Raw genomic sequence first — 14,058 nt, forward strand, 5'->3', positions numbered from 1 at the left:
CTCTTTTTTCCTTCTTCTTGTCCTGTGGCTGGTCTAAGAATACGAAGCTACTCTTTTTTCCTTCTTCTTGTCCTGTGGCTGGGCACGAGATATTTCAGTGAAGCGTAGGACTCCTCTTGTAAAGAAATGATGCATGTGTTTATGGAAGAAGGTGTCTTGGGACATTTCTTAGTTAGGGTTTTATGGCAGTCAAGAGTCATCATGACCATAACAACTCGTATAAAGGGAATCGTTTAATTGAGGTTGACTTAGAGTTCAGAGGTTCAGCCCATTATCATCATGGCAGGAAGCATGGCAGCACACAGGCGAGCATGGTGCTGGAGAAGGAGCCAAAAGTTGAACATCTGGATCGTCAGGCAGCAGGAAGACAGAGAGACACTGGACCTGAAGAGACACTTGAGCTTCTGAGACCTCAAAGCCCACCTCCAGTGACCCACTTCATCCAACAAGGCCACACCTACTAACAGTGCCTGTGGGGGTCGTTTTTTTCATTCAAACCACCTGGGACAGTCACTAAAGCTTTTGCCTATGTAGAAAAGAAGGGGATGCTATTCCAGACTTGTTGCAGGGAGGTGGGGCATGATCCTACTGCCTTAGCATATCCTGTGAGTTAGGCATTATGCTAATTAGCCATACCTGTTGCAACATTCTTTTAAAGTAAGATAAACAAGAGAAGGTTGTTTTGTTAATTTTTGTTTTCTAGTTTAAAGCAGTTGATATCAATAAATGGTTTACTGACTTGCTTTGGGAAACAGGCAGAATCTAAACCCAGGACTTTACCAAAGCCAGTGTTCACTCCCTGCCCTACTTAAGATGTGGACAAGAGGACACAGACATGCTCATGGGTCAAGAGCAAATTACTTAAATGAGACTTTTTTTTGTCATTTGGCCATAAAGGAAAAAAAGTAATAAGATTTTATCATCAAAACAAGAGGTATGCTAGGTATTTAAAACTAATTCAAGAAGGCTGAAGGAGCAATTAGAGAACAGAGTAACCCTATACACTAGGATTCTCAGACAGTAGATCCTACCCTGCACTGGCAAGCTACTGCTGCCTACCAAATCACCCAAGATTAAAAGCTTCTAGTAGTGCATGTGTATGGTCCCACAGTTTCTGTGGTGAGGACTCCAATCATGGCTTAACCGAATCCCAGATTTAGGGTCTGCTGTGAGAGATTTCAGTTAGGGCTCCAGCCAATGTTCAAGTCTCAGCAAAGGTTCAACTGAGCAAGAACCCATTTTTTTCTAATCTGATATGAGCACCGACGGGAGCAAGTTTCTTAGGGGATGCTACACTGAAGGCCTCTATTAGTGCTTGCCCTCAGCTCTCAACCATGTGAGGCTGACTCCAGCTTGGCAGTTTGCTTCATCAAGGTCAGCAAAAAGAGAGTGTTAGCACATTAAAGTCAGGACTCTGTAACCTAATGGCAGAAGTGAAAGGCCTGCCTGTAGCCATAGTCTCTTTGTTAGAAGGAAGTTCCTCACGAGGAAGAGGGGACTGGACAAGGGTGTAAATACCCGGGGCCACAGGTGTTACCATGGATGCTGTTTGACATATTTAGGGCCTGGGCACAAGGAGAAGTGACATCAGGATCAGAGCCCAATGGCAGGAAGGAGGGCCCTTGCATAGTCTGTGCTTTGGATCTCTGAGGGAAACGCTGTGCCACTGGGGCTGGAAGCTAGTGTGAGAAGCTCACTCTGCTGCTGGAGAAGTACTAACAGCAGGTATGAGATGAAGGAAGTCTCCTGTCTTCAGTCTGCATTCATGGCTCCCCATATGCAGAACTTAACAAGAGACTAGGTGGCCTGGGAGTCCAGGGAATGGAGCATGCAGATTTCCTGATCCTGTGATATGCATGAGAGACAATTGGCAAGGGGCACAGACTGATCAGAAGGATTTTGGGAATGTATTGATCAGGACACTGTCAGCCCCTTTTCTTCTGAATGAAGTTAGTTGACTATCACCAAACCCAAGGAACGGGGCCAACATTTGACCTGAATGTTCTTAGCTTCCTCACCCCATAGGCAAGGGGGGGAAAAAAGAGAGAAAAGATACTTGCCACTTGCCTTTGCCCCATTAAAGACAACTTATTAACAGATTTGTCAGGCTCGCAGATATGGTAGAAATATACTTACATAGGCTGAAGACACAAATGTGCTGAAGTCTTCTTTATCAGAAAACAGCATGCCAACAATTAAAATGAAAAATAAATGCTTTTTTTTGTTTCAGCAACCGTACTGCTGGGATCTGCCCTTTAGATATGAAAATACCAGAACACACACACACACACACACACACACACACACAGTGTGTGTGTGTGTGTGTATAATTTTGCAGTGTTCAAGTAGAAGAGAGCCTGGATATTCATATAGTAAATGGCCATCATAAATAATAATAAATCAGATCATAAAATGACAACAGAAAAGTTCTACTGGGTCTCTTTTGTAGCAAGGGCAGAAAACTGTACCTACTATGACCACACTTTGTTGAACCATCAGTCTCCCGACAAAACCATAATAAACATACTATGTATTTTTTAGGAGGCACAGCACTTCCCCTCAGAGATGCAAGCACAGGCAACATATCTATACTGAATTCATACAGGCTTTTTTCCTCATTATTCTGCAAACAGTGCTTACACTGGATTATGTAGCATGTATAAGGTGTTAGATATATCAGTAACCTAGAGGTGATTTAAAGTATATGGGAAGAACTAATCTTACATGCTAGTATTTTCTATGAATGTACATACACATTATCTGTGGAGACAGAACAATATGAGTGAACATATAGTTATTGATGCATATATGGCCTGAGGGCAGGTTGAAGTATGGGCCCGGGCAATGCTTCCATGGGTAACACAGGACGGGCTTGGGCAAAATGACAGCACTAGAAGTCATATACAGGCAACCCTGTATTCGTGATTCTGTATCCGCAGAGTCAAGCAACACAGCTGAACACATACAGGCTCTGTTCTCACTCTGCAGAAGGTGCTACACAGTAGCCTCCTGGTCCCTGCATACTTGGAATCCCAACTTCAAACTGCTCATCACTTTATCACATACAATATTTAGTGATTTGTGATAAAGGCCTGCTGGGTCTTCATGGGTAGTTTATGTGTATCTATGGACCTGTGTCAGTGACACACACACACACACACAGAGAGAGAGAGAGAAAGAGAGAGAGAGAGAGAGAGAGAGAGAGAGAGAGGCTTGGATCCTCTGGGTCAGGAGCTGCAGGTGTTTGTGGGATGCCTGTTGCGTGGGTGCTATTTTCATGATTGTACAGTAAGCACACTGAATCACTTGAGCTATCTTTTTTTTTTTTTTTTTTAAATTCACTTTTACATCCTGCTCACTGCCCACCTCCTGGTCACTTCCTCCTACAATCCTCCCTCCAACCCCCCTCTTCTCCTCTGAGTGGGTGCCCTCCCTAGAGGGAGCTATCACTCTTAAGTAATAAAATTCAGTTGTTTCCTCTGCATTTCTATCAAAAGTATTTATAGTCCTTAAATTCAAACTTCATTCTGTCAAGGGAGCTGATGCATCAGAGGAATCCAGTTTAAAGAAAAATTTCAAACATCAGATAACCATTTTGTGTGGAAGCAACTATCTCTTAATGTTTGATGGAGTTTTTACCAGAAGGCTGTTCCACAGTGCCAACCTCTAACAAGCTGTCCACCTGCCCTTGTGTGTTTCCAGATCACACACCCAGCTGGCTGCATGTCTCAGTTTATTAAGTTCTTTGGAGAACAGATCCTCATTCTTTGGAAGTTCGCCTTACTTCGAAAGCGCATTCTGATATTTTCTCCCCCACCCGTGGGTGTCGTGTGCTATAGAGGTAACCAGTAGCCCAGTCCATATGTCCTCATCCTTCAGTTGTTGACCATCTTTGTAAGAGTTTGAGCCATTTCAGTGGGATCAAGGCTTCTGATTGGATTTAGAGTGTGGAGTCTGGAGGTGATGAAGATGGATGGGAGGGTCACCTTAGTATCTGGGAAGAGGTAAGGGTCTGGGTTGAAGCAGAGATGATGGATTGTGGGTTAGAGGTAAACTGGATCAGGTTAGCTCAAGTATGCAGGGGTCTGGTTGAGGAAGAGTGTAGGATGACAAGGATCATGAAGCCACCAAAAGTGGGGGACCAAGGAGTAATGGGTTGTTTAGTGGTGGGTTAACTTAGAACACGATGGATGTTCATCACTTGAGAAATTTCCAGGGAGATAGATATGCAGCAGGTACTTGGGTGATTGTGTTAGGTTCTCTGGGGAATAGCTGGGTTTGAGAGTGAGGAATGAAGGTGTCAGGTGTAAGAGGTTGCCCAATAGTGACACAAAGGCAGGAGGCTGAAGGACAGCATGGGAAGGGGAGGACCAGAGGATGGGAGGTTCTAGTGAGCCACAGCCTCGAGGAGGGAGAAGGCCAGTCAGGTCAGTTAGAGAAATTCAGAAAGCATCCATTTGGTGATAAACTGCCAAAGAGAACTTTAGGATATCAAGTTCTGCAGTGGGGCCCCAAAGAATTTCCAAGACTACCTGGTTACAGGATAGGTAACACAAACAAGCCTTTCCCAGCTTCCGAGACAACTTCCCACTGGCCTAGCCAAACCCTTGAGGCTGGGAAATCATAAAAGGTTTGTCTGGGCTCATGGTTCTCAAAGTCCAAGAGAATGATGTTGGCTTTTGGCTTTGGTCAGCTTTTGAGGCCTCTTGGTGGAAGAGATCACCTATGAAAGAATGTACTGGGGGTGGGGGCAGACTCCCTTCATAACACACGTTAGACAAAACTGACTCAGTGTCTCCAGACTACGTTAAACTTTTTATAAGGGTGGCACCTCTGTGACCTAATTCCATCTTAGGGACCCTAATCTCCCAATATTATTACACTGGTGACCAAGCCTCAATATGGGGTTTGACAAGAACAAACAACAGAATGTAGCAGCTCTCTGTAGGTCAACTGTTCTGATGTATGGACCCCCTTGGTCTTGGGTGGAGGAGAGGGAACAGAAGGGAAAATTCCTCACTTCTGGTGTCCCCCTCTTACAGTGTACTGTTGCTGTTGTCTGGCCAATGTCTCCCTGCCTGGCATTGGGGGCACCATCCCTGAGTCCAAGCCTTTCTTCTATGTGAACGTGGCTGACATTGAGAGCTTGGAAGTTGAGGTGTCCTATGTAGCCTGTGAGTATGGGCCCCTCCCCTCCTCTCCTTGTGTCCAAACCATTCTCTCAGAGACTCTTGATTCTGTAGTAAGATTGGGCTGGCTTTGTGTGTGTGTGTCCCCTTGGGGTTCTTACCTCATTAATCCTGGGCTCTACAGGCACCACAGAGAAGATATTTGAGGAGAAGCGTGAGTTGTATGATGTCTATGTGGATAACCAGAATGTAAAGACACACCATGACCACCTGCAACCCCTGCTGAAGATCAACAGTGCAGACAGGGAGAAGTACCGTCGGCTCAATGAGCAGAGGTGAGGCACCTCAGCTGCCGTATGCATGCCATGTGTGCTAGCCAGTGCAGGCCAGGCCAGTGCTGTGCAAACAGGGACTTGAAGGCCAGTCACAAGCAGTACCCTATTCAGGGTGGTCCTGTGAAATCTACGCAAAGCCCAGTCTATCACCACTTTCCTTGGGCTTTCCTAATCACTGGAAATCAAGGGGAATTCTGTGTTTGAGGAGGGCTGACATTCCTCCATCTTGCCCTCACTGCAGGGTAGCAGACACACATGGGTGGTTCCTGAATGGGCTTGAGAATCAAAACCAGGGTGAAGAAGCCAGTCACACTACCTTTCAGAAACACCCGAAAGACCTTGCTTAGATTGGCCTGTATGTTTGGAATACCCATTTACTGAGCATCTACACTGTGTGAACCCATTAGGAAGCTTTTATCCACAAAATAAAGGGTTAGCATATAATCCCCAGTCAGTGGACAATCAGACAAAACAGTCCCATGACTAACGGTTGGGGATGGGAACCACTGGCAAAATGGGCCATAGATCCTGGGTTTGAGTCCAGGTTCTGTTCTTTGTTTACCGTACCTCAGGCCTGGCACAACTCTGTGGTGCTGCTTCCCGAGAGATACGGCCGGCCATTGTTTATGTTTGTTGCTGCCAATTACATAATTGGATCCAGTGGCCACTGGAGTCTGATAGTTTTCTCCCTTCCAACAGGCAGATGCTTCTGTACTCCCAGGAAGTTGAAGGAGACTACAACCCTTGTGAAGAGGACCTCTTTGTGCTGTGAGTCAGCCTGGGCATCAGTTGTGGGGCTCTGGGAATGCTTTCACTACCAACTTCTAAGAACAACTCGCATCCCTCCCATGAAACCCACTGCAGTGTAGGGTGGCCTTCGTCATTATCAGGACTCTCAGTGCTCTGTCCTTAGAGGTAGCCTGAGTCCTGCAAAGCTATCAGGGTGAATCCAGAGTGGCTGAAGAGACAGGGCAGGTCCTGGAGAAAATGGGGACCCTGAAAGTGCATCATGTTGAACACTTGCATCAAGATGTCACCACATAGCTGTCCATCTCTCCACCCTCATTCACTGTCTCCTCTGAAAAGACCAGTTCTTTATGCTGAGTATTATGAGATCATCTGAAAATCCAACTCTTGAATACAGTGTAATCTCTCTTCCCCAGGTCTGGTAGCCACAGTACACATCACACTCAAGTGGCCACAGGAAGTTCTGTTTCAGAATTAGAGCAGAACTGTAATTGAAGTAGAAACAGATCTCCTGGAGAGGTCCTAGTTTTGATGAGGGCACCTCCACAGGTTTATCCTGTTCTTGAGGCTCCTTTCTAATGCATACATGCTGTGTGAATGGGCAGACACAGTCTAGTTAAGCCATTTTGATATGTCTGTAGAAGTTCCCCAATCCCCCAAACAGCATGGCTGAACTAAAGCCTTCCTAAGCTGTGACTCTGAATCCTGTTTTGTGCAATGCTCTTCCTCCAGACACCCTTTCACGTGGAGCAAACATGCAGAGTGTATGAGCTGTGCCGTTCTCAGTTGGTACGGCTTGCCTCCCCTTTCCACACTGCTGGCTTCAGAACTGCTGTGCCTACTCCAGCACCTCTGAGCTTTCCCTTTCTGGGTACAGCATCAGTGACCTGGGGCTGCAGGGCCAGCACAGAACCCCGTGCTCTCCAGTGACGCTTGTGTGGTCCAGTCAGGGCTTTGAAAATGTGCATTTTAGTCTCTTATTTGAAGTCTTTGTCTCAGAACTGCATTATCGGGTTCTGCGTCTTCACTTGTTTTTCTGGTTTCTCAGAGGGAGCAAAGCTGTCTATGGAACCTCTCCAAGGGGCTATGTTTAAAACAGGAAAACAGCAGTCAGAGATACTGCAATTCTTGCTATGTGTTTTCCCTGCTGACCTCATTCACACTAGTAACAGTTTAACTTTTACCCTCTTTAAAAATTGTTACAAGTTTGAAGACTTGTAAAAGTATACTACCCAGCACAGATGGAGCTCTGCTTGTTTGGGTTATCTAGATGAGTTTTTGTCTTGTCTTCTCTTCCTTTTCTGTCTTAAAAATGCAGGTTTTTCCTAGAACAAAACAACCGGATTTTTCAGACTCTGTTGGAGGTGTCAGCCAGCCAAGACAAAACTCTAACAGCGGAGCATGCTCGAGGCATGGGATTAGATCCCCAGGGAGACAGGAGCTTTCTCATGGACCTGCTGGAGGCCTATGGTATTGACGTCATGCTGGTCATTGACAACCCCTGTTGTCCATAGGAAGTGTAATAGGACTGGTAGTGTGTGGTGACAGGAGTCTGGAGTGCACCCAGGCTCTCAGCGGCTTCAGTTTTAATTAAGTTGACACAAAGGACTGTTTATATACTTTCCAACACATGTAATTTTTGCCATTTTCTTTCTGTGCCTCAGCCCTGGGGCTGGGGTGAGACTGCCTAGGCTTTTGTAGCCTTTGGTTGGACATGGGAATCGACTGTCTTCCACTGCTGCTTCTTTGGGTTTAGTCTTAGGAGTTCTGTGAGTCAAACTCTGGGATGAACTTTTCAGAAAACCTGTATGTCTTTGTCCTTTGTTGCATATGAGAATAAGATAACCATGTGTCCTTGTGTGGCCTTAGATGTTCATCTGCCTAAAAACAGAAACTAATCAGATGACCTTTCAAGGTCACTAAGTTCAAGGAGTCAACTTGGGGTCACCTATTGGTCAGAGGGCAATTCTGCACTTTCTCGGTTCGCTGGAGTAGAGGGACCATGAAGAAGGAAAAAAAAAATGTTTCTGATAGAATGTCAGGGAAAGAATCCTTGAAATCCTCCCAAGTAAGGGAATGGATGCTATGAGTTAGAGCATGCACCTCAACCCCCCTCCCCAATGATCCTCTTGGTCAATGCTGAAGGGTGGTGCTGGGCCCTAAGCTTAGCAAAGTCATCTGACATTGAGTCTCTCTTAAACGCTGAATATCCTCTTGGACTAACAGGTTCAAATAGGTAAGGAAAGAAATCTCCAGTTTCTCGTAAGGGCTCTGTGGAGGGATGGTGCGCAGCAGACACTTCTGATGAATTCTTGCAATGTGGCCAGTGTCCACGGTGGTTGACTCAGGTTGCAATGTGATGTTAACAGATCTCGTCACCAATTTGAAACTCCCACAGACATCTCTTAAGCAGAGACAACATTCCTTAGGCTAAGCAATTGGATCTACAGACCTAATGGATTTGACAGGGAAACTATAACAGTGCCTCCCATCTAAGAGAATAGCTGGAAATCCCAGACTAACAACCATGCCTGCTTCTTTTGGTCTGTGATCGGACCACAGTCACTTTGTTCTTTGGGGCTGGGGAATACTTAGGACTCATGGACTCGGTGGAAGGGCAGTTGTTAACCATATTCAGAAAGCCATGTGAATAGCTAGCTAACCAGCCATCAAACATCCATGTCTTGTACCTAAAAAGCAACCAGACTGATGTCCACAGCAGAGAGGACTTCAAAAGGAGGGGCCATGCCTCTTAACATGGTTCTAGGTTCTTGAGGCTTATTGCTTAGCTCAAGTATTTTCACTGTAGTTCCTTGATTTAAAAAAAAAAAAAAAAATCCAAGAGTAGAGGTTAGTTCTGTGTGAAAATGCAAAGAGACACTGATGAGTCAGGGTAACAACATCTTTTCTGTAAATATATAAATAGGCTTAGGCATTGACATAAACTGTTTCAGCTAATTGATTTTTCTCCTCTGCAATGTGGCTTTAGCCATCATTCCAGTAACACAATGTTTACAGAAAACACAGCTGTGCTCAGTGGCTGAAGTTTCTCCTGCTCTGTCCGTAGGGCTACCTTCTCTTGCCCCAGGGCTGAGCAGGGACCACCTGATGCTGATGGAACAACAGTTCCATTGGGTTCTAAAGCTCAAAGTCAGGGATGGATAGCCAGAGATAGGAGCAGGAGTAAAAGCAGGCTGCTGCTTCTGAGGGACTGGAAGACCCTCTTTAGAAGTCAGTTTCTTGAAGACCCCATTTCTGAGAGCCTCCCTGGAGCCTTCTGTATGCTAACACTGTTTCCTGTGCTGTTGAGGCAGCAAGCTGAGAATTACTGATGTAAAGGTAGCAAGGGTGCGACAGGCTGTCTTTTGTTAACTTGGGCCTTGTGGGTTCTTTTTGACTGAGCAGCTGTGTTAGGTCTTCGGCTCTGGGCTTGCTAACCACCAGAGCAGAACTTCTTGCTCAGTGTCTCCTTCAATCCTTCCCTTCCTTGCCAGCTTCCTCATAGGCCCAGAATCTGACACGGGCATCTGTGTGGCTGACAGTTTGTCAAGACCTCTTGTTCCCTTTGCCCTATTTACCAGCTGCAGAGAAGTGAGAAGTGAGCCCAGTCCATGTCACTATGAAGTCATACCAGACTGCTCCCCCAGTGGCAGTTAGCAGATGCAAGCCTGCATAATATGCTGAGTGTCCTATAAAAGGAAGTAGTTTGTGTAGAACTATATAGGAATCCCTCTACAGTGATGGCAGAAGCTAGTAGCCACAGGATGTGCTTGCCTGTCACTCTTGAAATACTTTCTGAAAAGGTGATATCTGGAAGAAGTTAATTCATATCCTTCATAGCTTTCTGACCGTTAGCAGAAACTGGCATTTTTTTTTTCTTACCACTGGCTCTAGGAAGAGGGCTAAAACCTTAGATGTGGGTCCTGCTATTCTGCTGGTGGCTCTCAACCCCTGCCTGAGCTGGCAGAGCCCTTCTGGGGAGCACTAATCCCCATCTGTACCATGCTGGGAACCATGTGCTAACCTGGAAGCACTTGCTGACTTGCATTGCTGGCTATTCAGTCATTTTTAAGGTAGAAGACATTTCCAATGGCAACAATCCTCAGATTCCCTGAAACTGAGGTTTTGGGTTTGTGGACACTCATGTTAAGTACAACACACTGAGTGTAACAAAAGCCCCTTAAAGTGGACGTGTTCAGTTTTGTCAGCAGATGGTAACACTCAGCTAGTTGTTCCCTGGCTCAGGACTCTTTCCTCAGAAGCAGTAAAAATAGCAGAGTTTATCTCCTACCAGTCTGTAAAAGAAGGCCAAGTCATTGCCTGGTATTAGTGTTGGCTTTCAACATGAAGCCTTCCCTATGCTGGGCCTGGATCCAGGCCAGTGTTGGTGTCCTACCTGGGGCCCATATGGTCCAGTCAGTTAGGAGTACAATGTGACAGGAGGCATCTGCCTCCCACACCTCCCACCCACTCTGGCTTCCGAAGAGAAGCTGGTCTCATTGCTGGGATAGAAGTTAGGATAGGAACTTGAAACTGTAACTTACCTTGCTGGAGACTACGGAAAGGTCAGGGTGATGATACAGTAGTGCCAGATGCTTCCTGGGAAGGCTCGCTTACACAATTACCTAATATGTTTTAGCTAGATGATAAAGGTAAATTAAACTGCAGCTAATTGCTGTCTTCATTATGACGGCAGGGGGATAGACCTCCTGTCTCGAGGCACTGAAAGCCTATCGATGCAGGAAAGGTAAGATAGACTCATCCTTCCAATGAAGCTTTTGGGGAGACTTCTCTAAGGGTGGTAGTGAATCAGCTGGTGGCAAAAGCTAGCCTCCGAGAGATGCAGGGACTTGGGAACTGTCTTTTCCCTTAAACTGCACAACCAGAGAGTAGGTTGAGATGTTTTCTCCAAGTCCAGTGTGATAGTCCTTGAAGAAGTAATACAGGGTGTAGGTGAATAGAACTATAAGATAATGCTGGGTCTCACAGTGAACATGCCTTATTATGAGAAGAGCTTGAAAACTGACAGGAGCATCCGTAGGAAGTCTTCCCCTAGACTTCCAGGCTACGATTCTGAGAGCTGCCTAGCATCCCATCTCTCCCTCATAGCCCATAGTTCTCCCCATGGTGAGGCTCCTGAAGGCCCATAGGCTTACCTCAGCAGGCCCCATTTCATCCCTTTTCAGTCAGGGAGGGGAAGGGGAGAAGTCATGGGCTTTGATCATTCCACTTTATTGCTAATATACCTCCGTTCCCAGGAGCTACTGAAGTACTCAGTGTTGTAGGGAAGGGGAAAAGATGGTGAATTAGGATAATGCTTTTCCTATGAGAAACGGAAGTTTATTTTTATACCAGTGTTACTGAGTAGTGCATTAAGTACAGAAATGTTGAAATGGAAAGGAATTGCAAAGTTATCCTCTAAAAAGCAACGGGCAGCTTTGTAGTCTAATGGCAGCGGAGGTCCTTAGCCGTGTCACTGTCCATGGCAGTGTTTTGAAGCCTGAGCACACACTCTGCTGTGTTATTCCAGCAGCTTTACAGGAGATAAAGTCAACTGGCCTGGCAAGGATGAGGGACAGTGACCTTGGGCAAAGCTGTGGAACAGAAGAGCGTAAATAGCCTTTCAGTGACTATCCCTTCTTGGTCAAGGGAGAGAGTGAGGAGGTAGTCTACTACCTGGCACTTTAATTCATTTTAGTCCTGGAAGTTGTGTAATGCTGTAAATTTGGAAAAGGAATAGGACTTTTCTGGTGCTATGTGGAGGAACGAAGGTGGGATAAATAAAACTCCTTTTAGAGCTTATTCTGGAATGTCAGCATGGCGCTGGCTCTCAGAACCATGGTGACTTAAATCCTGACAGGTTTACAGCAGAGGATTTGTTTGCATTTGCAGCAGGTGCCTGTTTTGTCTGCTGAGTTTACTTTGCTTCCTAATGATCCTGGGGCTCACTGGGGCAGGGCAGGGTTTTATAAACTGTGCATAGATGGAACTGCAAAGTGAAAAGCCCATACAGAGCAAATATATATATATATTTGACATTGTATCTGGGCAAATTAAGCAAAGATATATAAAAAAGTCAGGCAAACCCAAAATTCATTTTCCTTGCCCATCAGAAATGCCTTCAGCCATGAGAAATGGAGGATTCTGTCCTTCTGAACTGTCTGCATAACTGGCTGCCAGGCTTTGGGACAGGGGGAAACAAAACCAACTTCATTTGCCCAAAACTTGGATAAATTTTTGTGTAAGTCTGGAATATAATCCTTCCTGAAAAAGAAATCGTGGTAAACAAGAAAATATGTTTTCCTAGTTTTTTTTTTTTTTTAAACATAGTGTCCCTGTTGCCTTAAGTGTAAAAACCTATTTTGAGTAATAACCCCAGCCTAAGAGTTATAGCAATAAAAGGACCAGAATCTATTTTTGTTTCAAGTCTTTACCTCATATGACAAAGTCAGAAGGATAATTGGTAAGTTTTGCCCTGGGTACTACTGCAAACCGATGTATCCTTTCTCTGTGTCTTCAATGGAGTATTATTTACAGACCTGAAGGAAGCTGGGCTTAACCCCAAGGCTAAGTGTAAATGTTTCTTGAATTGATTCTTTCTGTGGTACAAGTTAACACCTGTGTATATCATATCTGTATATATCTGAACCAAGTTATGTGCAGAGGTTGATAATAACTATATTTACAAAAACAAATTTTTACAATTAAAGTTCACATTTTAACATGAGCCTGTGTGCTGTGATCTTTTACCATGTAGTTTTTGTTAGAAAGGAATGCTGATGGCCTAGCCCAGGAGTAGAGCCCAAGAGAGGAATGCTGCTTTTACTTAAGGGAACAAGGACAGACACGGGGAGCTGCAGCTGGTCCTTTGAGAGGCTGTGGTTGGATAAACACTCTCCATGTAATGGAAACTAAAGTCAAAGAACCAGGACCTTGTACCTTTAATCCCACAGGAAACTTCTGGATTCTAGAAAGAAGCTATTATATTTCAGAAATCTCTTATCAGAGCATTATATATTGATAAATATGCACATTGTATATCTATAGGGAGAGTTATTTTAAACCAGTATAGAGTGAGTTGTTAACACTGGTTGACTGAAAAGCTAGGTTTCTGTTTTCTAAGTGGGACAGTCATACCCAATAATGCCTATGCCTTAGGGGCATTATAAGAACTGATATTCTTTTAATGTCACTTGTGTGTATAAAGGCTTGGAGGTGATCCCCACGATCTCAGCAGAGCTGAACATCTGTATACCTGATATTAAATGTGGACATTTTAGGGATGGACCATCCAAAGAAAAAGCAGTAAACAAAGAAACCCAGGACAATGAAGCTGACTAAAGAAAACAAAATTAACAAACAAAATTTATAAAACAAAAATTTATAAACAAAATTTAATAAACAAAAATTTATAATGTGGGTCTAATGTCCTTTCTTAACTACACAGCTGTTATGGTTAGAATCTGCAGCTATACAGTGTCTTATGAACTAACACTGGATTCTATACTGGTCCTACATGCTGTTATAGAAGCAGATTTTTTAAATTTTCTTACACCACAGCAGCCCCTTTCCCTCCCCAGTTGGCATAGGGTAAAGTGATCTCTGCTGACCTTCAGACTCCTCTGTTGTTAAAGCAGACTGTTTACCACCACCAGGAGCACACAGAACTACATAGGCAAGCCTTATTTTTCATGATCTTCAGTTACAGGCTTTCTGTAGGTGCTGCCTACTCCATTCATACACTGCTTGTATTTCAGTGGGACATGTGGGTAAAAGTATATTACTGTCTTTATATTTAAATCTGAGCTTTCTGAAATTCCTGCTGCTAAGGGTGTCACTTTCCCTTT

General features: G+C 44.6%; 1 protein-coding gene across 3 annotated transcripts in view; it reads left to right on the forward strand.

The window, feature by feature from the left end:
* Dennd11 (DENN domain containing 11) overlaps window positions 1-14,058 on the forward strand; it is a 45,953-nt gene that overhangs the window by 28,023 nt on the left and 3,872 nt on the right. For 2 of the 3 annotated variants that reach the window (XM_076913493.1, XM_034518984.2), the window contains 5 exons: window positions 3,703-3,841; window positions 5,043-5,174; window positions 5,314-5,464; window positions 6,164-6,232; window positions 7,530-12,938. In XM_076913493.1, the coding sequence (XP_076769608.1) occupies window positions 3,703-3,841; window positions 5,043-5,174; window positions 5,314-5,464; window positions 6,164-6,232; window positions 7,530-7,725 (687 nt within the window). In that variant the 3' untranslated portion in view covers window positions 7,726-12,938. Of the gene's footprint in view, window positions 1-3,702; window positions 3,842-5,042; window positions 5,175-5,313; window positions 5,465-6,163; window positions 6,233-7,529; window positions 12,939-14,058 lie in introns of those variants that run through there. The other variant, XM_076913494.1, reaches the window with a different exon arrangement.

Source organism: Arvicanthis niloticus, chromosome 15 (genome assembly GCF_011762505.2).
Source record: "Arvicanthis niloticus isolate mArvNil1 chromosome 15, mArvNil1.pat.X, whole genome shotgun sequence".
NCBI lineage: Eukaryota > Metazoa > Chordata > Mammalia > Rodentia > Muridae > Arvicanthis > Arvicanthis niloticus.